The 26,050-nt window shown below is 36.2% G+C and overlaps 1 protein-coding gene across 1 annotated transcript in view; it reads left to right on the forward strand.

The window, feature by feature from the left end:
- itga9 (integrin, alpha 9) overlaps positions 1-26,050 on the forward strand; it is a 135,325-nt gene that overhangs the window by 105,978 nt on the left and 3,297 nt on the right. Inside the window, exons 20-27 of the mRNA XM_088929806.1 lie at positions 1,881-1,960; positions 4,412-4,501; positions 14,308-14,416; positions 17,460-17,567; positions 19,279-19,404; positions 20,253-20,372; positions 21,090-21,185; positions 24,553-24,672. Of these exons, the coding sequence (XP_088785932.1) occupies positions 1,881-1,960; positions 4,412-4,501; positions 14,308-14,416; positions 17,460-17,567; positions 19,279-19,404; positions 20,253-20,372; positions 21,090-21,185; positions 24,553-24,672 (849 nt within the window). The remainder of the gene's footprint in view (positions 1-1,880; positions 1,961-4,411; positions 4,502-14,307; positions 14,417-17,459; positions 17,568-19,278; positions 19,405-20,252; positions 20,373-21,089; positions 21,186-24,552; positions 24,673-26,050) is intronic.

Consider the following 26,050-nt stretch of genomic DNA (forward strand, 5'->3'; position numbering starts at 1 on the left):
TGTTTGCTATTGTAGAAATTCACTCAAGGTACGAGCATCCACCACCAAAGTATACCTGTGCGGCATCCACTTCTTCCATAAACTTCTTTTCGGCACGACCTGTCCCTCCCTTATCCACCCTCAAATTAGTCTCCTGCTTAAAGGCTTTCAGCGGCTTGAAAAACCACTTCCGAACCAACGCGCACCACTTACCTTGGACATTCTCGAATCCTGCATCTACGTTCTCAGGTCGGGTTACCCATCACCCTGGGTCGACCGCACTCTTGAATCTTTATTCTTGTTAGCCTTCTTCAGCTTCCTAAGATGCTCCGAAATTACCGCTGCTTCCACATCCTTCGATCCTTCTTCTCAACCCTGCTTATCCGATATCTCCATCTTATCTTCCGATACACTGACCTTCTATCTCAAGAAAAGCAAAACCGACCAACTCGGGTCCGGCACTCTCATCTATTATTTCAAACTCTGTTCATATATAAGCCCATACGAGCCTCTATCCCATTACGCACATCTTCGCACCTCTGCCGGAGCTTTGCCTACTGACCCTCTGTTCGTAAACGAGAAGGGCCGTATCGTGACCCGCAACTGGTTCCTCTCTCACCTTTACGACATCCTTCTAACCGCCAGATACCCCCCTGAACAATTCTCCGGGCACTCCTTCAGATCAGGGGCCGCGTCCTCTGCCGCTCGCCAAGGCATACCCGAGTATCTCATCAAGCAACTCGACCGTTGGTCCTCCGAGGCTTATCATGCATACATCAAAACTAACCCAGGCACTTTCTCTCCTCGGCTGAATTAGTTTAATAATCATTTGGTTTTGTTTTTGTTTTTCTGCACTGGTGACTGGGGGTCCCGCTTGGTTCTTTTGGGGGTCCTATCCTCCCCGTCCAACGGCCGGGAGGTTGGCCCTCAGCCAAGCGGGTTACGCCAAATCTCCACATCTCAATAAATGATTCTAATTTCTCCCAAGCTTTCGGCTGCTGTCATTCCTCGTGAAATTGAGTTTTTAATGAAAGTTCGGGAGGAATGAAAGCAGCCGAGCTCATTCGACACAGCTGCTGCAATTCACACTAATCCTGACGTAAGCAACCGGTCTCCATATATATCAAACGTCACCCTCTCCTCTTCCTCGTTCGTTTTCTGCATCCCTCCTCCACCCCCTCTCCACCTTTGCAGCTACCCCATTGGTCGCATGGGGGTCCTATCCTCCCCGTCCAACGGCCAGGAGGTTGGCCCTCAGCCAAGCGGGATATGCCAAATCTCCACATCTCGATAAATGATTCTAATTTCTCCCAAGCTTTCGGCTGCCGTCATTCCTTGTGAATTTCCATTTAGGGCCTTATGCCAATGCGAATCAACAAACTAAGAGTTCAAAAGCACTCCTTTTTCTGTTCACAGTTTATCCATGCTAACCGTGCTGTCTGGCCAAGCACATAGAGTACATCTTATCTTTCTTTGTATTATAGGTATCTGTTCGCTATAAATAGCTGCAGTATTAGCTTCAACTTTTCTTATTATGAGATCATTGCCATTTTTAGAGTCATTTAGACATTTGTCCAAGAGGTTTAATAGATAATTTTTTACAGTCTTAATGAAAGGATGAAACAAATTTCATTCTCCTTGCTATTAAGGCTATTAAAAGTCATTAGTACTGCTATTGCTATTGTTTGCTGTTCTGTCTAGCATAGGGTCCTTTAGATAAAGTCTTTGGATAATGTAATAAGGTTCACTGGGAGACCAAAATATTTACTCTCTTCATATGACACCGGGAACTGGAAATTTATGGTTTGGGAACAAAATTAAAATTAAATGGTTATAAAAACAAAACAAAACACTTTTTTATGTGGTGATAACCATGCGATTTTCAAATCTTCTTCATGCAGTACCATTTAGCTGTGATTTTTGACACCAGCCATCTTTCTGGAGCTGAGAGGCACTTGCAATTCCTAGTCACAGCAAAAAGGTAAAAAACTTCTCTTCTTGAAATCTGAAACAGCTGTAGAGAGAATGTGACGTGACACCAGTGAACAGAAAGGTTAGAAATGATCATATAATTGTGGTTCTGTGTGAAAATGTATCTTTTCAATTGAAACTGGTAGGATGTTTAATGGAGAGAGAGCTCAGTAACTTGTTCTTTAGCAAAATGGTACAGTACATATCCACAGATATACTAAAACACTGTCAATGAACTGCAGTGTGACCGTATAAATATATGTATGAATAAATAAATTCATGTATGTATAAATATACTGTGTATACAGTATGATACAGTATGATTTTAAAGCCACTACGGTACAGTATGTGTGAAATATTTTTCATAATCAAAATTTAAAGTTAAATTGTTTGCTGATTACTCGTTGCTTAAATTGTTTCATTGTCCATTACCACTACAATAATAAAGGTTTTAAAAAAACGTACATCAAAATGTTTCCAAAATATTCACAAGTGATATTTTTAACTGCCAAAATTGTTTTAGTTACACAATTCCATAATAATATTCCCTATCATGTGGTATTAAATCAGTATTACACTTTTTTTTACAACGATAATGGTGAGTGTTCTTATTACGGATTCTTAGAAAAGGATAAAACATTATAGCTTTTTATGAAGTATATAAACTTTATATAGTTAGAACAAGCACATCAAAACTTTTCCAAAATAACCACTGTAACTAACTGATTTTAATTATTTTAATGCATAAAATGTTTATGAAGACAGTGGAATACTGTGTGTACTTTGTTTTTTTTATATTTAGCTACCACTATCATCTACTGTATGTACATTAGGTATACATTATGTATGAGACCATATGGCTTTAAAGCCACTACAGTACAGTATGTGTGAAATATATTATACATAATTGAAATTTAAAGTTAAATTGTTTCCTGATTACGTGTTGCTGAAATTTGCATTACATTAGGTACTGTATATATATATTTTTTAAAATTTGTTTTTATTTTCAACTACCAAAATTTCTCTTGTACAATTCCATATTAATATTCAATATAAAGTGGATTTAAACATACACAGTAGAGATACAGATTAAATGAAGAAATCATTTCAATAACATTTAATGGACCACAACTGGCACCTATTGATCAGTGATTCAGTCATTCATTTTGAATGACTATTCTTTCTATTAGTGTGAAATGTTTCACACCTGTTTTGGACAAACTTTTTGAAGCCTTCCAAAAAAAATCCACATTGCATCTAGATGATAGAAATCATCAAACAAATTTAGGCAACAGTTAGAAAACACTTTTAATATTGTTATTATTTTTTAAAATAATTTATATCTCTCAGCAATATTTAGAAATATTTTAGTATGAAAACAGATTGTTCAGTTGAGAGATATGCTCAATGTCACAACACACTAACTACGCTTTTATCAAACAGTGCTCATAATGTTAGTTTGTCCTTTGCAAATTATGACGAAAAAATCTAGCAAGTAATTCAAATTCATGGAAAAACACCAAAAAGAATCAATTAATAATTTTCACATTGTAAAATGATATGAAATCATATTATATAACAGTTGCAGTATACAATAAACTGTTCATGAGAAGGTAGTTGCTGTAGATCAAGGGTCTTAAACTCAATTCATAGATGCCCTTGTGTCTTCTGGATTTTAAGGATTTTGTTAATTAACTTATTCGTAGATATATATGGTAACTTGTCTTCATGCTTTTTACAGCTTATTACATTTGTTTAATTAAAATATGATAATCTACAAAACACTCAGAGATTCTTGTTAGAAGTTAATTCAAATAATTATATAAACTATGTAACTGAGAACTTAAGAAAATAAAGATTGAAAATGAGAGCACGTTATGTGGCCCATCTGCTAGTAGGATATCACCTTCAACAACATGGATCAACAGCATGGTTCACATTTCCACATAAGGAAGTGCCCCGTGTTTTAAATGTACTTCCAAGTAATTTCCAATTGTGTTGTGTTCAAAATGAGAGTTCATGTGAAGCAAAAAACAAAATTAACTATTCTATTTTGAGACCCTTGCTTTACATCTGTTGGCTTTAAGAAGCTGCAGTATTACCAACGACTTTTTTGTTCATGGGTTTATATACATTTTTATAGTACTTCTGAACATTTACCTAACTGGTTTAATACATTCTTTTAAGCACAGAATAACTGTGTCTTTATTGAAAACCTACTGAACAAAGAGAGTTCGTACAGGCTGTTAGCTTTTATATAAATTTATTAATGTAAAAAAACTTGGCAGCCTGACCAATATATCTGTCAAAAAAATCAATTTTTATTCCAGAGTAAAAGTAAAGAAGTAAAAGACTACTTCTAAAGTAGTAGTAAAGAATATTACATTGTTTCTACCTCTAGTGTTTGTGTAAATTATTTTGACAATTGTTTAATCTAGTATTTATGTTTCCTTTTGTGTAGTGCAAATCCAGAGCATGAAAGCAAGCTGTCAGACAACACTCTACACCTCTCTATTCCTCTGATACATGAAGTTGATACAACCATCACTGGGTATGTGGAACATTTTAAGGCTGCTTTTACTTATGCTAGTCCTGCATTTTTCTAGAATGACATCAAAGAAGAAAATGCTTGGACAAAAAAGTGTATTTACATGCAAACATAGTGTTTATTTGACAGGTGTCTTAACCAATAAATAACAGGCAGTTCTCAATTTTGAGAAATGGCACATAATTAAAAACCATGCATAACTTATTCCACATAAGACCGCATAAAAATTGGAGGGGGATGCACACTGAGGATGCACACTCCCAACCCCGGATTTGAAACTAAATAAAAGCCATTACAAACATTTATTCATGGAAGATGTTTATACAGGCATATTAAAATTCAATGTTTTTCATGTTTCAATATCATGTGAAATGTATGTATAATTGAAATGTATAAATGAAAGAAAAACAGTTCTTAGCAGTGGGTAATGAACAGTGTGGGAAATTCATGAATCATATGCCCATAGACTCATCTGGACTGCCCAGTTATCTTCAATCCTTTTGTTCTAAGAGAGAATTTTACATGTCATATATTTTAAAGTGTCATACATAATGTTACGAATATTTTTATTTATTTAAGGTTTTTACTGTTTATAATTGTTGAGTTTAACAAAACATTCCTTAAACCTAAGATAAAGGACTTCTTATTATCATGTAGTTTCTTATCATTAAGGTTTTATCAATAGTATGAATGTGTTAAGGAAAATGCATTTCCTTTAAAGAAATTCCTGCTAATAAAGTTTTTAGCTACTCTATATTGAAACAGAATTTCCATGAATATGGGGTACTAAAAGGCTTTTTGTTTTTCTTAGCAGCTTTTCATTATGTACACATTTTGTGCTATATTAAAAATATTATTTTGCTAGAAACTTTGAGGTGGCAGATTTTTCATGCTTTTAAAACATTTCTGTTGGTTAATGAAGTCTGTCCAATTCTTGTTTTTTAATAGCTTTAAATTCGCAGTGTTTTTTTACAAATTCTTTGCTTTAAATTTCACAGTAGCTTTGTTGCATCCATTTTATTTTAATTGTCTGTAATGTTAGTACAAAGTACTTAGAAAATAAAGTTATAGATTTATTTAGTACTGTAAGGGTGAGATGACGGGAGATGAACAGCAGTAGAACAGCAGTAGAACACTGAGATAGATTTCCCAGCTGCTTGTGTGTCACCTACAGTAAGTCACTCTATTCTGGCAGTGAATTGTTTACATACAGCGTGTATAATCTCATACTCTCTGTTCAGTTGCCTGTGGCTGACCATGGTAAGGTATGTTAAAGTGAGAATTTATTCTTTCTTAAATTAGGACATGGTACATGTATATATTTGTGAGCTGCAATAAAGAAAACAGGCAAATAAAGAGCACTTAATTCAAGACCTAGCTGTACAGTACCTCCAGATTCAGTTAATACCCTATTAAAATAGAAACAAAAAACATCATATAACAGAAAGAGTTCAGATTGCATAATGTGTCTACTTTTCAACAATTCTAAAACAAAGTCATACTGTGTAATATTACATTAACATTAGCTTTGCTCAGACCAAAGTCAAAGCAAAAACACAAGGGTCACATTTGTTCAAACCTTTTAAATATTCCTTTAAATAAATTGTAACAAAATCAATTGTATAGTCACGTTCAGCTTTTTTCCTTCTAAGGTAAAGGAGGAGGCCATAGAAGGCTTCTGCTTTCTTGGCCTTTAAAAAAGAAGGTAACACACAAAAGATATTCAGTTGTATCGTGTAGCATCATGCATAAGGTCAGTGAGCAAAAAATGGATTTGGACCGCCATAAGCTGGGATATGACTAGAAACAAATCTACTGAAGATAAATCCAATAACACTTTGCTCCTTAGTGTCCATTATTAAGAAATTTAAGGCTACTGGTGCAATGCCAGCCCTTCTAGAAAACAAGTGTATCATTCCACCACGAACTGTGAGACGTGGCTCTGGAGGCATCTACTAATCCAAGACAGCAGTTGAAGATCTCCGAAACAAACTGACATCTGCAAGATACAAAGTGTTGAAAACTACCATTCAGCATCTATTTTGTGAAATGTGGTAATCATGGCTGGCTTGCAAGGAAAAATTCCCTTCTGAAGGTTAACCACCAAAAGTGGTTACTAGAATTTGCCAGATAACCCTCTCTTATAGGGAGAATAATGAAATAGGGAGAATAATGAAATTATGGACATTATGGCCAAACATCTGTTTCCTGTGCCAAGAAACTATGGCTGGAAGCATAACAATGATATCAAGCATACATACAGGTCAACACATAAATTGTTAAATGAAACAAAATAAATATTCTCGGCCAGTCATCTCTAGATCTCATTCTAATCAAACATTTGTGGTTTGAAGTCAGAAAGGCAGTTCAGAAATAGAATTAAAATGGTTTGAAGGAAGAGTAACTTTCTTTGGGAAATGGAAAAAAAATATCCTCTCAGAAGTACCAGAATTTCACAAGGCACCACAGGTGCACCTACTCCTACCTACTCAGTGTGAATTTACAAAATTGTAACTACAGATGTTTTCTGGATTTAAATAACAACAAATGGACTTAATCTGTACACTGCTGTAAAGAAAACTAAATTACCTTTTTATTTTTTAGCTGTACCCATTATCCAGTCCATAAATCTTCCTGTTGTATGTTTTTTTCCTATTTTACTTCATTTTTTACCTTATTTTACTTATTTTCCTATTTTACTGGCAGTATGATCAAATCTGGAGGGCATTTACTATATACTTGTTACATGTACATATTGCTGTTTTATACAGGGTGTGTTTGGCATGGAGGGAGAGCTCTTAGTAGAGAGTGATGTGTTGCCTCGGTAAGCACATGTGAGTGGAATGAGTGTTAAGGAGTCTCAGCTGTGGTAGTGTTTTAAAAGCAAGTTGAATGCTTCCCCAGAGATAGAGATCGAGCTCTTAGGATCTTAGTCCTGTGATTTCTGCAAATGTGAGAGGACATGGGAGACCTGTCCCATATGCGGAGGTTTGGCTCTGAGTGAACCAGGCTGACACAGGACAGCAGCGGGTGTGAGGTGCTGCTAGTACAGGTGCTGTTAGGAGAGGATGTCTGCCTTATAAGTGCGAGAATGAAAGTGCAGCTGAACCCTGAGAAGAAGAGTGACAGTTCCAGAGGGAGCTGTAGATAATTGTGTAAGAGAACCCAGAAGGGACAGGGAACAGTGACAGTTTGAGAGGGACTGTATAAGAGCCTTAAAAACAGGAGCCTTAGAAGAGCTCAGAAATATAAAAGGGACAGTAGCCTGTTATGGTATAAGAACAGGACTTTCTGTGAATCTGCTGTATCTGTTAGTGTAGTGTGAGTTAGGTGAGTTAGTGTGTATGCCAGAGTGTTGTGTGTGGCAGAGGGACCCTCCCCCAGATGATACCTCTGTTGTCTGTTGAAGACACAGTAGTGGTCTGCAGCTGTATGTGTGTGAAGACGGTGGTCAGGCATAGGGAATGTGTGCTGACAGCTGAGAGTGCACAACCTGGAGAGTGTGAGTGAGGTGCCAGAGGGGTTGTGTATGAGTGATTTTGGTGAGGGTATATGTGTTGAGTCTCGGCACGTGTAGTGAAATGTGATACAAGGCTCAGATCATTAGTATAAGCATCTAGGTGCTAGAGTGAGGCACCGTGTAGTGAATTTTGTGTGAGGCCAAGCCTGGTGGCATCTGGTGAGGACGTCAGAGGCTGGAGGTAGACCTTTATAGTCCAGGCATGACTGGGGATGAGAGACACCATAAGCATTATAGAATGGAAGAGCAGGAGGCTCTAGGTGTGGTGGCTAGGAGCAGGGAGGCTCCTTGCAACAGAGTGTCTCACCAGTGAGAAGGGTGAAGCTCGTTTAGTGCAGGTAACCACAAACAAAGGGCTTGGCTTGGCTTGGGAACTCCAAAGAGGACCATGACGTGGGCGAGCTGGAGACTCTGGGCCTGAGAGTCCAAGGGCTAATAGCTGTCTGAAGCACCATGTGGGGGCCATGCTCAATACCACTCCCAGAGGAGAGTGCATGTAATGAGAAAATTAGAGCCAAAAAGTACCAGACAAGCTGTTCACACCCAAGATGGCTGCCACTACCCCATGGCGTCACTATATATATAAATATACATACCAATTTGCATTGCTGGTTTTTAAGTTCAGAAAGATTGTAACTGTAAATTCTTTATATTTTTAAGGAGTGTTCTTACATTGTAATGAAATGACTAGCATTTTGGGAGGTTCCAGTCTTTACTTTATTGTCAAAACGTATTGTTAAGCTTAGAAAACGCCAGGAACAAGCTATAATAAAACTATAATAAAGATATTATATAAAATGTTCAGTTTGTGCCTTTAAAGCAGAAGGAAGCTAAAAAAAATTTAATCAGAGTGTTATATCTAAGCAAGGAAGGATGAGATACAGAATTGTAAAGGCTTCCTGAGGGGAGGGCAAAGAAACCAAAACAGCTCATTAAAGAACATACTTTCTTATTACTTTTATCTATTTGAAAGACAGTTTTACGGAAAGTAAATTTAGAAAAAAAACATTCACTTATCTGCTAGTTCCTCTGTATGGCTGCCTGTTTTCACTCTGTTTTGAAGCAGGCATCCTGTTATATTTGGTGTGTCTTTTATTCTGTTTTATTGTGGTCTGAACAATTTCCACCAAGTAATAAACTGTTAACCCATGGAAATAAAAAGTGAAATAAAAAGTTATTTAACACTAATCACAATAGAATATGAAAAGATAAAAATGAACACTGATGGATTTTTTAAACAATTTACACAATCAGACTGAATTTAAAAAGTTTTTATGTCATATATAGAATCTAAATTAAATGATGACTGGTAGTGTCTTACGGAAATGATTTTGAAGACAATCACTTTTTTCTGTACCTGGAGTGTGGAAATGAATTTTGCTCTATATACTGTACTGTATTTTAGAAGACAGTTAAATAACTAGCAGCTTCATGTACAGAAGAATTCTACATTACATTAGGGATCAATTAAATCATTTTTTAATAGGAATGAATTTTCCTAGCAAAGACAGACTTAGAATATTTTAGAATATTTATAGCTAGCACTTTATGATATATCATTTCTTTTCATATGCTTCTGATAAATAAGCATGAACTCCAACAACCACGTCAAACTTCAGTTGTGGGGTATAGGGAAGTACTTTGATTAAATTATTACATACTTGTGGAACTATGAAGATACAGTAGCTGTTGAAGCCGGTACCCTTGGTTCCTTCAAGAAACAGCTGGCTAAGATCCTACTACCAAAAGGGCTACATGGCCTGAATTCTTCGTATATTCTTATTCTAGGGAAATAAGAAATAAGGCTAATAGTTAATAATAATAGCTAATAATAAAGCTAATAAAAGTATTAACTTCCAGTTCATTGGCAGGGGCATAATTGTTATTTACAACCTTTTTACAATTTAAGTCCTATTACTATAACTCCTTCCTCTTCTTTTGAGTGCCTTGCTTTAAATGTCTCTATCCCCCAATCTACTATCATTGCCACAGTTAATAGACCACCCAAACCCAGCGAAGCCTCCTTAGGTGAGTTTGCTGATTTACTCTCATTTTTATGCCTTAAGTTTAAAAGGATCCTTATTCTAGGGGACTTTAGTATACACATTGACTCAAGGTCTTCCAGTCTGGCTGAACTACACATACAGTAACAAAGGACACATCCTACATTTAATCATTGCCAATGACTCTTTTGTCTCCCACTGCTCTTCCCTTGATCTAGGCCTCTCTGACCCCTTAGCTATTCTTTTCAATCTGGAATTACCTGTTTCTAACACTTCCCCCTCACGCTCTGTAAATTTCCGCAACTGGAAATCAATTGATCACCCAAGGTTTGCAAATTCCGTTTTGTCCTCCTTATCTTGTTTCTCTTCCTCTGACCCTCTAGAGGACAAAATACAGTTACTTGACAGTACTCTTTTATCTACCCTTGACACCTTTGCTCCTTTAAAAATTCGAGCCATCTCCTTCTCTCGCCCTGCCCCCTGGTACAACGATCATCTGCGATCTTTGAAGGCAGCCTCCCTCAAACTTAAGCGTAGGTGGCATCGTTCTGGCCTAAATGTACATTATCAGGCTTGGAGAGATTACTTGTCTGAATATAAGGTTACAATAGATCCACTTACAATAGGTTCTAGATCCACCTACTTCTCTCACATCATTGAAAATCACCATAACAACCCCAGCCATCTTTTCTCCACCATCAACAGCTTGCTAAAGCCAAACTGCCCCACCACATTACCTGCCTCATCGCAACTTTGCAACACATTCTTAGATTTCTTTAGCTCCGACTTCGACAATATCCGACATCACATTCTCTCCACTACGCATATCATTTCCATTCCTCCTCCTCCTTATCTAACTTTTCTGGTTCCCTTCTCTCTAGCTTCTCTCTTCTTGACTCAGAATCCCTCAATAAATGAGTTACACACATGAATCCCACCACATATATTTTAGATCACATTCCCACCACTTTATTTCAGTCCTGTTTCTCTTCTCTCTTTCCCATTGTCTTCAATATTATAAATTAATCCTTGAGCACTTGGTTCAAGTACTGGTTCACTTGGGCATTGTACCGATGGTCCGCAAAACTGCTGCCATTACTCTGTGCCAAAAAAGCCTAACATGGCTCTTGACAATCTTAACAATTTTCACCCCATCTTCAACTTACCCTTTCTTGCAAAATTTCAAGAACGTGCTGTCACATTTCAGTTACATAACCATCTCATGACAAATAACCTTTTCGTACCCCTCCAATCTGGCTTCCGTCAACTTCACAGCACAGAAACTGCCCTGATCAAAGTCACTAACAATCTTCTAATAGCTCCTGATTCTGGTTCTCTTTCTATACTCATCCTTCTTGATCTCAGTGCTAATTTTGACACTGTTGACCATGACACCTTACTTTCTCATCTTAAGACTATGTTTGGAGTTTCTGACACTGCTCTCAAATAGTTCAAGTCTTACCTCACTGATCGCTGTCACTTTGTCTTTTTTAATGGGTATAGGTCTGAAATTGGTCTTGTTAAGTCTGGTGTTCCTCAGGGCTTAATAGTGTCCCCTTGCTCTTCATCATTTACATGTTTCCACTTGGTCAGCTTTTAAGATCACGTGGCCTCAGCTATTATTTCTACGCTGATGATACTCAAATATACATCCATACCAAACCTGATACTGATGTCTATCTAATTGCATCTCTGACATAAAAACTTGGATGACTCAAAATTCCCTTCATCTTAACACTGACAAGACTGAAGTCATGCTTATTGGCACCCCCCATTAACATTCGACCCACACGTGCAGCATATTGTCAAAACATATTTTTTTCACCTCAGAAATATTGCTAGACTATGCCCTATGCTATCACTAACTGTGGCTGAGAAGCTGATCAACACATTTGTGTTCTCTTGAATTGACTGTAATGCTCTACTCGCTGGGGTATCTAAATCTACATTGAACAAACTGCAGTATGTCCAAAATTCAGCAGCCAGAATCCTGACCAGGTCTAGTGCAAGTGATCACATTACTCCTATCATGGAGTCCTTGCACTGGCTTCCTGTCAAATTTCGTGTGGACTTGGCACCTCAGTACCTGTCTGAACTATTATTGCCCTACTCCCCACCTCGCAACCTTCGCTCTTCTAATTCTGGTCTCCTTACTGTCCCCCAAGCCCTTCTACATTGTAGGGGTGACAGGGCCTTCTCCTGTTATGCCCCCAAGCTCTGGAACTCTCTGCCTAAGGATATCAGAGAGTCACCTTCTCTAAACTCCTTCAAACCCAGACTCAAAACCTTCTTCTTTAGAATAGCCTTTACTTAACTGGTTCCATTCTTCAACCCTCCGCCTTTCTTAGTACCACCATCCATGGTCTCTTCTGTATATTGTAATGGTGTTTTATCTTGTGTATTCTTTTTATTTATTGTTGTTGTCATTCTGTAAAGGCGCTATATAAAATAAAGTTTATTATTATTATTGCTTTCTATCAAAATCCATAGCTGATGTTTCACAAAGTACTGTATATTCAGATTCCCCAATTTGCTGCATCTTTTTCTTTAGTCACAGTGTACAATAAGATAACTGGATTTCCATTTAATTGTATGTTTACTTAAATGTCTCTTTTTTAACGTCATTTTTCTGTTAGTACTTTGATTATTGTAACTATTAGTAAAATGTGAAACCAATTAAATCTCAGAGTAAAAGTTGAATGAGATTTAAATTGATAAGAATAATCTAAAGCAAATTGAACAGTAAACAAAATAATTTTACAAATTATTTCAGGTAAAATCTTTGCATGTCATTGTTCATATCATATACACGTAGATGCTTTTAAAATATGCATACAAATGTTTTCATTCTGAGAAATTATTAAGTGCTCCAAAAGTAGAAGTAAATCAGGCCAATATCCATGTTTTTTTAATGAAATAACATCTCCCTTTTCTATACATTACATACTGTACATCAGTTAAAATTATATTTCACACCTGAAACCATTTATTTGAGTGGTTTATTGTCCTCCATGCCTTTTCTTACTTTCCTGTATTAAAACACATTTGTTTAAAAAGAGAGAATGAGAAGCATTGTTTTGAAATATGCAAAAGTGCATAGTGAGTATTGTTGACTCTCTTTTTTTCCCAAGAGGGCTTTGACAGTAATAGATTTAATAATGATGTATTACCAATATTAAAACAACAGCAATAGGAAGAAACAATATTAGATGATTCCCATAAGCATTTTCATGTAGCTTAGGGTTTAGAATTATTGGGGCATTTGTAAAAGTTTTTACATGTACTGTCTTTTGTGAGGGCACTGATCCCTATCTAAATTACTGTTTAATGAAACAATATAGAAATGTAAAGTATAGATGTTTCACTGTTGCCTAGTTTCATGCAAAAAATATCATGTTTGTCAATGGGCATTGCTTCCAGGGCAGTTTCCCTTCTTAAGACATACAGTACCATACATCTGTTGTGCAACTTTGAGGACAACAAGTCAAAGACAAAAGTCACCCAATTACCCTGAGTAATAGGTCATGTGGTCTATGCGAGAAAAGTTCTCATTTTTAGGTGATCAACACTTGGTGTGCCCATCAATAGGTGAAGTACAGTCATGCCAATTACATATTGAAAACTGGCAGAAATGTTATACACAGACAACAAGGATGTTATACCAATTTGTAATTTCGCTGCCTGTTGAGCAATGTTGTTTTTTGTGGTTAACAGTGGTTGACTTGGCTGTATGTGTTCAATTGGGGTAAGGCGCAATCACACATTGTGCATGATGTTGATTGCAGATTGTTACAGAAAGTGACTCATAATGTGGAATGTGGGGATGGTCTTAATTTTATTGAAAATTAACATTACATTAATGTTGCTTTTGCCATAATGGTGGGTGAACTCACAGCTCTTGATAACTAATGCTGCACATTATGATTACCATCAAATCAGGTGGTTTCCCCATCATCATTCTGCACCAGATCTACAGTATGGATATAGTGCACAGCAGCAATTTTACAACTTTAGCTTTATCCTTCCATTGCAGAGGAGTTTTAAAACTCTGCTATTGAGAAAATTGTGTTTTAATATACCTATTAGCATTTAATTATTATTGTTGTTGTAAAGTGAAAATCCAGGAGTATATCCTTTTCTTTCCATAATCCAGGTATATCTTGAATAAATGATCTACATCAAGATGGATGATTGTTTTTTTTCATGTCACTTATTTCTTGTTCCACCTTTTGGAAACTTATTTTTATCAAATCAAATCCAGTGACTTAAAGTGCTGTCTTTCTCAGAGTGGTCTCGCCAGATTCCTTTCTGTATGGAGATTCTGTTGAGGCAGCCCGGTTTGTGCAGCTGGAGGAGATGGAGTGTAGCTTTCAGCCTCTCAATTTCACTTTCCAGGTAAAACATGGCTGGCCAATACTGTCTTTTTTACTGTGAGTGTCTGTCCTGCTTTCTATTTAATCTCACTGTGGATAATATGGGTAGTCCAGTAGAACTCTGATTAGAAGAGAATAAAAAGTAAAAAAAAACGTTTTTTTTATTGCCTGCTTTGAACTTAAAAAGCTGTTAGGAGTTAGCTGCATGTGGAATTTTATGTTTATTTTTTAGAAGACTAAAATACATTCACATTTATATTCACCTGATTCATACTTTAATCTATGGGATGTCTCAGATATTAAATGTTTTGTTGTTTAATTATTGAACCTTCCTCATGATCATAGTAACTATTGTCAGGAATGCATATTATGAAAAAGTAATATACAGAAGATAGTGAAAATTAACTCCTCTGCATTCCCCTTGAATTGACAGTGGAAGGTTTACATAAAAGTGCATGTCTTTACATCCTTCATTTTCTTTGCCAAAGTGCACACATTTTATCACCCAATCAAACTCAATGTTGTCAGAATAATGACTTGGCACTGTGCGTGAATTTATATTCTGCGCAAATTGCTTCAAGGATATATAGCTCTCAGGAGAGGAATACTCAGCATTTTATTTCAAACATATTACTGAGAAGCAGTTTACCCAACAGGAAATTACAGTTCACACAATAGCTATCTGTTGCCCTGTTCCGATTAACAGATAAACTTAGGGTTAACATCAAGTTTGGCTGATCATTCCAGGAAGGACCACCAGAGCTGTTAACTTTCCCATTTCCTAAGTTGCCTGCAGTGACAAATATTTAAACTTTCAGCTCTGAATAGGTTATTTGTATTTTCATTTTTGAATTATGATCTAAGACATAATAAATGTTTTTTTGGTGTATTTATTCTTTACTTGAAATCTTAACTTAAAAGTGAGAGAGAGAGAACACTTTAAGTAACTAGAAATGACAAAAATACAGCAAAATTTGGCACAAGTAGTACATTAGCAAGTGATCTTTAAAAAAATTGTGAGAGGAGGTATTCATTAGTGACAGAGCATGCCATTTATTGGTCTTTGCTTGATTGTACACTATCACTTTACAGTATATTTCACGATCGATCGTAATCCCTCCTCTTAAGGGCGCTCCGGCTCTTTCGCATTTTGCTGATTTCATGCACCTGCCCCCAATCCTGCCCCTCCTTATTTAAGCCTGGGGCTCACACTACTCTGGGCTCTGCATTGGAAGATGGACGTCTAAGTAATAGAAAACACAGAGTACAAGTCAAGGAAGAAAGCAAAAATCTGGGTGATGTAATTAGTGGAATTCTAAAGGGATCCGTACTAGGACCGCTGACTGCTCTTCCAAATGTGTATCATTCATCTAGAGTATTGCAAGGTTATTAACAAAATTAGAGAATTACAGAATTAACACGCACTGTAGAAAATTGATTAAAAAAGATTTAGATTAAATTACAGACTATACAAATACCTGTGACATTTCATGTAGACAAGGCAGGGCTTTTCATACTTTACAAACAATAAATACTAAATTGGAAGCACTGACCTACTGTAGAAGGCTTGTTATGAAATAAATATAGGTTACGTGTACATACTCTAAGCAATGTGTGGAAACAATACAAATGTCAAAAGAATGTTAGGATATATAGTCAAAAGCATTTAAATCAAGGAATATTTATAGAAAGGCCTATAGAAAAGTATGTGCAATTTTGGTCACCACATTATACAAAAGATTGCTGTTCCAATACTGAGATGCTAAAGGAACTTTTTTAGTATTTAACAGAGAAGACTATGTGTGGACCTAATACAAACATTCAAGTTCCCACTACACATTGCAAAATCAACACAATGGACTTTTTTCAGAATAAAAAGTGAAACATGACCTAGAGGACACCAGCTATGATGTGAAAGTGCATTAAGAATTGAGAACAGGAGGCACTTTCTCACCTAAAGCATTGTGTATGGAACAAGCTTCCCAGCCATGTTGTTGAAACTATACCCTGGTTTCTTTAAAAAGACAACTGAATGAGATCCTAGAATCAATTATCTACTGAATACCCAATAAGTTTTGGCTGTGAAGCCTTCTTCAGGTGTAGCTAGGTTGTAGTTTTTTTAAACCAATCTTAGTTCTTAACTTATTTTATTTTAGTAATGGGCAAGAATGCGTTGTCAAGTTTCCATAATGCAGAATTAAATGTTATTTTGACACAAATTTAATCTCTGGTACAGTGCAGTTTGTGCTTATAGTGGTGCAGTGTGGTTCATGAATGGCCAATACTGAGCCTTGTTTGTTGTGATTCCAGCTTCTGTTGTCATGTTTTGCATTTACTGTTACTTAGGTTCTTAGTAACCAAAACATTTACTTAATTGACAGGGTTTGAAAATAAACTGGTGATGGTTGTGCAATCAGAGTACATATTTTGTAAATGTTTTTTCTTCCTGCAAAAATATGACATTCACAAAAATGTCACTGGGAAGAATATACTTTTCTTCCTATATATTGGCTGGTTTTAATTCTTGGTCAATTTCATGCCTCTGTACACAATTATTTGGATCCCCTTTAAACTAATTATAGCGTGTTTTTTTTAAAAAACAGGAAAACATACCATTGCCAAATATATTCAGCCCTTTTCTGAAAACAGTGCCAATGACCCAGATTTAGTTCCTTTGGCAAGAAAAATTCCTAATTGTGTTGTATCTTCCTGAACAAGTGACCCAAATAACATATTGTTTATATGAATTGTTCATATTTTTTAAGTATCACTTTGCGTATGTTGTTTTACTGTTAATTATGACTCACAGGGGCTTAAACATAGTCAGTGTACCATGAAAATACTCTATGTCTGTATCTGTAAAGTATACTGTAACTGCAATAATCATATCTTAGTTATTGTCTTGATGCATAATAAAACAAATGTAGATAAACTAAGAGATGAAGATTTGCTCATTTTGTTGTACAGGTGTGCTATAAAAAGTATTTGTATCATTTTTATCTGTTTTATTTTTATATCTCTGTGTAATCATGTGTTCTCCAAAACTGTTTCTGTTGTTCCTCTAGGTTATAAACAATGGACCCAGCAGCCTGCCTGGCTCCACCATTCACATTCGGATTCCTAATCGCTTAGTTGGCAGTGGGGCAGACATGTTCCATTTACTTGACACAGAGGTATGTGCTCAGCACAAGTTTCTGTCCACTTTCTAATCATTGCTCATATTGCAGCTAACCACTGCAATTGACTACATCAGTGGCACAAAAATACAAAATATGTTTTTTTTTATTTTCAACATATCTGCTTTGACACACGTTATACAGTACATTGTTGTTGAACCCAATATCCTGGATACTTTCTAGCAAGAGTGGCGCCTAAGATACATTTAAAATCTGTTCTTTTATGGTACCAGATTATTAAACACTTTGTATTTTTTCCCAATCCTCCCTTGAGGTTTAGTTGTGAGAAATAAACAATTGTTTTACTTTGCCTTTTTTTCCTTTCCAAACTCTTTTGCTCAATACTATAAATCCTTGGTGTCCACTGTACTATCCACCTGTTAAGCTGTTGGTGGTAATCAAATTTTCTCTGACCACACCAGGTTTGCCTTGTTAATGACACCAAAGCTAGGATTTAGAAACAAAGTTCAGTATTTCTACATTTTTATCAAAAGCCAAACAGTTTATTGAAGAGTTTATATAGTCTTCTATTTCTCCTGCCATTGAAACATATTCATTTTTTCCCTAAACGATATGTAGAAATGAATGCATATGTAACATACTGTATATGTGTAACATGTAATATGTATACATGTATTTACATATATCACACATATATGTAATAATAATATTGATTGTGCCTTCTCTCAATTATAATACATTATGATAAATAATATATTGTAAGTGTTTAATATTGATTGGTTAGAGTACAAAGTATATTCAACCCTTCATACAGTGTTATTGACAGTGTTGTAGAATTGAACTACATACAGTACAGTAGACACCAGAAGAGATTTATTTGTTGTTGACCTTCAGAATGGTCTGTTTGTACTATAGTACTATAAGAATCTTGGGGGATCCAGCCAACAGTCTGGTGGGTAGGAGGTAAGAGGATTTGAAGAGAATGTTTCCAAGTATGGTTGTCTGTTATCATTCAAAAGAAGAAAAAAAGTGAAAGATACATTTGCGTGACCTCCTGCTAAGACTGGTAATAAAAACCTGCTGAAAATGCATACCTCAGGACAGATATATACTGTAGGCATGGTCTTAACAAAAACAAACAAGCCTGGTGAGCCTGGAGCAACTACCATGAAATTCCTGCATTTCCACCCAAAGGAACCTTAAACCAGGCTTCTGGAAAGGAAAGGCAGAAAAAGGGGAAAACAGTTAGTGCTCCCATGAGGTCTAGACTTTAAGAGCCATAATGTGAGAAACATCACCATGAATCAGTATTCTGAAAGGGGGCCTTGACAGATGTCTCTGCTCTCCCTTTCCCTACATGGAACTGCTTTGTAAATAAACCTGGGGGTGTTGTTGTCTGGCTCCAGCTGAATGAGGATTTCCTTTAACCCTCTTCCTCAAGACAACTGCTTTGGCGTCACCAGGCAGCAATAAATGAGAAAACACTGAGCACAAACTTTTCGTAATCACTGGCCTTGGGCAACAAGATGTCTGAGGTGGTAGTCCAAGAGAAAAGTCACACATCAGGCATGTCATTAGTGAGCATTGTAAATTTCTTATTGCTTAGTTTAAGAGTTCCTTAATTAGATAACATAATATACATTTCTGTTTAGGAAACAGCTGGAGGGTGTTTTAGTCACTGTTACTCTCAATATCTGAATTACATCAATAGTGTTGACTGTACCATCTGGGATTCTGTCAAACCCAGGTTGCTGAAGGAAGAGGGAACTGTTCGCAGCACATCAATCCCACACCCTGTACTGTGCCTCAGGATAAAGAGAGCATCTTCCACACCATCTTTGCTTTCTTCACCAAGTCCGGGAGGAAGGTCTTGGTAAGATATTGTGTATCTATCACGTCCTGTTGACGTGAAGGAGGAAACAGAGCAATTTTGATTTCTATGGAGTTTGAGTTGAGATGGGGAGATGGGGGTAGAGTACATTTGGCCCCATTTACTGTACATTTCCTTAAGTTTTCTTATTAGGTTTTGAAAGCCAGTGTGAATGCCTGACTCTTTACTTTCTTATTTTCTGTCTCATTAGGTTACTCACTAGTTCATCAAATACCCTAACAACAAAATGTGTGTATATGTTGCTTTATGCAGTGGTTTCTCCTTGTGGAGTGTTCTGAAAACTGTGGTGTTGTTGTAGGAGATACTAGGATAAAAGGTGTTTTTAATTAAATTAGTGCTGACAGACATTCCATCAAATTTTTAGACATCACCATCTCAGTAATTTTATAACAGCTTTTTATATAAACATCTTTTTTGTTTATTCTCCTCTTTTCAATTTATGCAATCATAAAGATTTCTGCTCTTTATGCCTGAGAAGTGGTCTGTATTATATGCTGTGTCTTTTTAGTTATTTTAATTAAACATCTGCCTGTATTAGTTGTGTTTTTTCTGTTCTTGTTTATGTTTAGGTTGCTTTATTATTCTTTATATATCTACTTTTAAAAATAGACTATATGGTTTTTTTAAATGATTGTCTTAGAAAGTTGCTTAAATTTTACATGTCTTACATTTTATTTGGAGGAAGTTAGTAAACAGGTATGAGACAGCCAATTCAACATAACCAGGTATACTCGTTCTGGACACCTATAAAGGCTTGCACTACTGTATATGCAGCTCGATTAACCGGAACAGCAAGCTAATGATTTTAATTTATTTTGCGATTATTTCAGGACTGTGATAGACCTGGTCGGTCCTGTTTAATGATAACTTGTCACTTGAGGTCATTGGGGAGAGAAGAAATGAGGAGCATAGACTTACGAATGCTACTGAACACAGAGATAATAAAGAGAGTAAGTGCTATAGTAACTGATTCTGACCCGTCATCTGCTCAACATGTAGATCAATGAATGCAAGAAAATCTTGTTTAGTTAAGTGAACAATTTGTTTCCATCTTTTTACATATTTGATAATAATCATAGTAGTCTGTAATATTTTTACTATTGATGGTGTATTAACGTTTCAGTGTAATTACTGGGTGAAATATCACTGCTGATGTTTTTTTTTCATTTTTCATCACTGAGACATTTTTTTATCTTTTTCAAACAAAACATTATCTTCTAATGATTTATAGCTTCAGCGGATATGCTTTTTATCTTTTGAAAGAAGCAGTACTATGTGTGCATTGGGATATATTAAGGATTAATGCAATCTAACTTATTTCCCAAATTTATTATCCCCAAAACTTCACGTTCAAGGATTTATCACTTTTATCCTTTCTGGATATCTAATTAGCAGACAATTACAATAGTTTGAAAGTTTTTATTTAATTTTAACATTTTTTATTATACTTTTAAACATAAAATTAATTTCCACAATGTGACATTAGTCTTTCTAAAATGGATTAATTTGGTGCCACAGTGTACAATAACAACTACTGAAGCTACAACTGATCAGGTACACCTAGGATATGACATGACTATTGTATATTCTCCATTTTATCCCTTACTAACTGCACAGTGTCACTGAGTCATCTCGCCCTCCCTGTCTCTCCTCTCTGTCTTTGACAGGACAGTTCATCTGCCATCCAGTTTGTAACAAGGGGCAGCGTGATGGTTGACAAGGGAGCAGTGGAGGTCTCTAATGGGCTTTCAGAAGACACCACAGTAAGTGGATCTCAGGGCTGTTTTTTTTTGTTTTGAGCTTTTAGCAGTATGGATTATACAAGGACAATTCAACCTTGTATGGGTTTGTTGTTTTTTTCTGGAGGAGAAGAACAAAAGAAACACATACGCATATTAACCCCAACCTTTTGCCTTTTGTTTAGATGAAAGAAGGAACTTGCTATAATGAGACATTCAAAGAGAAGAAACAGAATGTAGTGCCAAGGAGTATGCTTTTTATTTTGATGAGATGACCTTCCTGTTTTCTGCATGGTTATCTGTTAATCAGGTTTTTAGCTGGTCGGTAAGCTTTGCATCGTGTACATTTTCAGTGGCATTTTATTCATTCTAATCAGTGGTTTAATGCAATCATGCAAATTAACTGTGGAGAAGTTTAGGGAGAAGTGGCACAAAGGCCTTCTCTTGCTATTGAACAGCTTTCAAGGACTCATTTCTCCCTTGAGGTCCAAAACCCACAATCAATCTAATGCTGACAAATTGTGGCAGCTTTGGCTGTTAGGCCAAAGTGTTGATCTTGTTAAGCTCCTTGGTTTCCCCCAGTGTATTTATCAGTCTATTTAATTTGGTGACCCCGGCATTGCCACCTCACCTTCTCCTAACCACTAATTCAAAAGGTGAGCTAAAAATGCTGGGTCTGGCCTCAGCTTTTCTCTGAGTGGATTCATCCATTCAATTCATTAATTAACTTTCTTTGACAAGATTCATCCATTCTTTCACGTAATTCATTTTCTTTACTTCTTTTGGTCCCTTAACGCATTTTTTTTGTGACCACCCTAGTTCCATAACTTTCAATTTTATGAAACAATGGAACAGTCTGTCAAGGACTGTATCTGCAACATTTACAAATGACAAGAGGAACATTCTTACTGATGCTAAGAACTGCAATGCCCATATCTATTAACAAGGATCACTAGGCCTTAGAGAACATAATAACAGGTCTGTGCTCAGGAGTTTCACAAAGAAAACTCAACTGCTTGGTTATTTACAGTAGGTTACCCCCCTGCCCCCACGGGCACAGGGTGGGGGTGGTCACCTTGAGGCGACCAGGGAGGTGTGGAGCCGTCTGGTTCCTCCACCAGTTGCCTTCATCTCTCATCAGGATCAGACCAGCTTCCAGTTCCGGGGTCAGACACTCAGCCTCAGGGTGTCTCCCTGCCAAATGTCAAGACCTACATTATTGTCATGTGAGCAAATCTATTTCAGTCTGTGCATTTGCATCGATGGCTAGCTCTTTTTTTTACATGGCAAATTATTTTTATTTTTTATGTTTTTGAAAGAGGTCTGTAGTAAGATTACTATATTCCTTCTGCACTAGACAAGCAAGAAAGGAGAATGTTTTATATATTAAAAGGAAACACAGATACTTTATCACTTGTTTCTGAGTAAAGGTTATCTATAATGCCTGTGGTGAAAGAAGCTCCAAGATCAGAGGCCACCAGAGTTTTGTCCCTGAACTTTACTTCGTTTATCACTGCTGTCACTTCTCTGTTCCCTCTACTACATTCTTGCTCCCAAGGAGATTTCACCTACAGTACTATTCATGTCTGCTACATCTGTGGGAAAATTTTAATAATAATAATTGCTTACACTTATATAGTGCTTTTCTGGACACTCCACTCAAAGCGCTTGTGTGGCATCCACCTGGATGATGCGACAACAGCCATTGTGCACCAGTACACCCACCACACATCAGCTATCAGTGGGGAGGAGAGCAGAGTGATGAAGCCAATTCATAGATGGGGATTATTAGGAGGCCATTATTGGTAAAGGCCAATGGGAAATTAGGCCAGGATACTGGGGTTACACCCTTACTCTTTTCAAAAAACACCCTGGGCTTTTTAATGAGTCAGGACCTCGGTTTTATGTCTCATCCGAAGGACAGCACCCTATTACAGTAAAGTGTCCCCGTCACTATACTGGGGCATTAGGACCCACACAGCCTGCAGGGTCCTTAGATTTTCCCAGGAGTTCTCGTATCCAGATACTGACCCAGCTCATACTGTACCTGCTTAGCTTCAGTGGGTTGCAGGTTGATATGGCTGCTGGCTTTACTTTCTTCTTCCTCTGCCTTCTTACAGGTGGTATTATTTTATTTTTCATGCTTATAAGTTTTACAATTTTCCCCTTCTGATCTGATGAGCACTTATTGCATCCAACTTATTTTTAACTATACTATGAATATAAACCTGTTTACTTTTGTTTCACCAAAAAATAGAAATGTTGTTATATATACTGTATATATCTTGTTATAGATAACGAGATGATGTGGATGCTGGCTTCAAATGTTTGGTGCTGACCTTAGGTTTGATGTTCAAAGAAATTGACATTTCAGCCAAGAGGTTATCACATGCGAGTCTGTGTTAATGATATTGCGTCACAGTGGACAGTAGATATTTCTGTTTTTATGCCTTACATGGCAATCTGGTTTGTCAAAGAAAAACAAACTATGTTATGTCACATAATGACCCAGTAACCTGCGAGATTCCAAGAATCCAGACAATAAAGATATAGTAGGTGTTTGGGAATTACAGAAGGGACAGTTTGAGATGTATCTAGGTTGTCTTTGTAGTCCCTAGGAAGGAGTACAGTACATTAACTGGCTACATTTAGACTAAATCATCATAAAGAAGATGTCCATGGTCAAGATACTTGATACAGTCTAGACACCGTAATGTTTGAAGGTTAAATGAATTGATTTTTTAATATGAATATAGGTTATACTGTTACTTTACAAAACTTTAAAAAGTCCACCATCTCTTTAAGCTTTGACGCTTATACTCAGCTTCTAATGTGCTGTCCATTCTTATAACCAGGCTGGGCATTATGGGGGACAGAATTTTTTAATCTGTACACCACTGTCAGTGACTATTAAGAAGTCTAAATAAAGTCTTATTATGGTTTAACATTTACATTTTTTATTATTTGTGCTGCAGTATATCAGTTTTATTCTTGTACTTTTCATTGTACTTTTCATTGTTTCATATGCAATTGTTGCATATTATTTTGTTTTCATTTTTTTATTCTTTATGATCTGACTTTTATTTTGTCCATTCACTATGTTGACAATGCACACAGACTTGTCAGAATTTCATAACTAATGTGACTCAATGTTGAATTTAGGAATGCTTCTCTGCTAACATGTAGAAATGTTCTTTTAAAATGCAGTTTGTGTATATTATATGTGATATGTGGAGAACATTTAATATTTTTTAGTCTTGGCTTTTTGCAAAATGTTAAATATGTTGTTGTGAGGGTCTAAGCTTTTATAGTATTGTTATCCTGGCGTGCAGTGACAGGGGATCTACTGTGCAAATGGTAACACTAATGGCTGATTTGCTCTGTGCTTCAGGTGGTATTTGAGGCTTTCCACAATCAAGAGCCAAGAGGCTATGTGGTTGGCTGGATCATTGCCATCAGCCTCCTTGTGGGAATCCTCATCTTCCTGTTGCTGGCTGTGCTGCTCTGGAAGGTAAGGAGATCAAATTGCCATGTCTGTGTGACAGTCCTCGAGCAGAGTAAATATAATGTTCATGAACAGGTATTCTAGTATTATACCAATCATTTTAGTCAGCTGCAGAGCTTTTAATGAAACAGAAGCAAATGTACAATGATATTCGTAAGAATATAAGGAGGGTTGCACTCAAGAGAAAGTCATTAATCCCATCAAGCCAGTTTGCTAGTTAGTGACTAATTGAGCCAAAGATCTCATTTAGCCATGTCTTTAAAAAACAGGATATTGGCTTCAACAACATGGCTTGGTAGCTTCTTCCAGACTCCCTAAAACAATGAACAGTTCTCACTTGCAAAATTTATGTCATCTACTTGTTACAGTAACAAGTATATAATAGTGTACATGAGTTATACAGTATGATATTACAGTATATTAGAATACATATGCTTTTACTTTTCAGTTTGCCTATGGCACTGTTGTACTTTGCCCTAAATCTGAGGAAATTCTAAAGAATGAAATCTACTTTACAATAAGTTCATCTTACTATTCAAAAATGTATAATTTTTGTTTTTGAGAGGGAAAGGGTCAAAATTCCACTTCAAATTAATCACACAAAGCCATTGTTTAATTGTTAGTATAAAGATTTTACATTTTTAAAAATGAAAATCTTCCAACATACAGTAAGTCTTCTTAATGAAAATAGTATTCGTTTTCCATTTGTGTCAATAATCAAAGTACTTATTGCAGTACATTTCATGAATATCTTAATACATCGATTATCTCAGATTAATACAATGTATAGAACCATTTTCAATTAATGTATCCTTTTCAGAACATGAGTTTTACAGGGGCTTTCCTTCATTTAAAAGCAATGTGCATTACACTCATTACTACGTGGGAAATCAGATAACAGCTGTTTCCCATATTTATAGTACTATTAAAGGCACATGTGCTAATACTTTTTAGTTCAGGTATGTAATGTTTCTGGTAAAATGCTTTAGAGCTCGCTTAACTACAAATATAATATGTATTTTTTTTTAAATTACCTCTTGGCTTAATCAATAAGCAGTCTGAGGTTCTTAATTATATAGTGTATCATGCTGCATTCATAATAAATGGCACTTGGTTTATAGGAAACTAAGAGAACATATAACAAACTATTATACAGATCCTAAAAATTAAATGTCAACATTTAATACTTTCAAGAGAACCTAATAAATACTGCCTGAGCAAGAAGGTCCCATATATAAAGATAACAATAAAAACAAATACTATAAATGTCAGTTATAATGTGGTGAATATAAAATATAAAAAATGGTTTAAAAAGAAAAAAGATAATGATTGATGAAACCTGCTGATTACGTTAACATTGTAAATTTTTCTGTCCCATCTAACT

Source organism: Atractosteus spatula, chromosome 12 (genome assembly GCF_055471065.1).
Source record: "Atractosteus spatula isolate fAtrSpa1 chromosome 12, fAtrSpa1.hap1, whole genome shotgun sequence".
In the NCBI taxonomy this organism is placed as follows: domain Eukaryota; kingdom Metazoa; phylum Chordata; class Actinopteri; order Semionotiformes; family Lepisosteidae; genus Atractosteus; species Atractosteus spatula.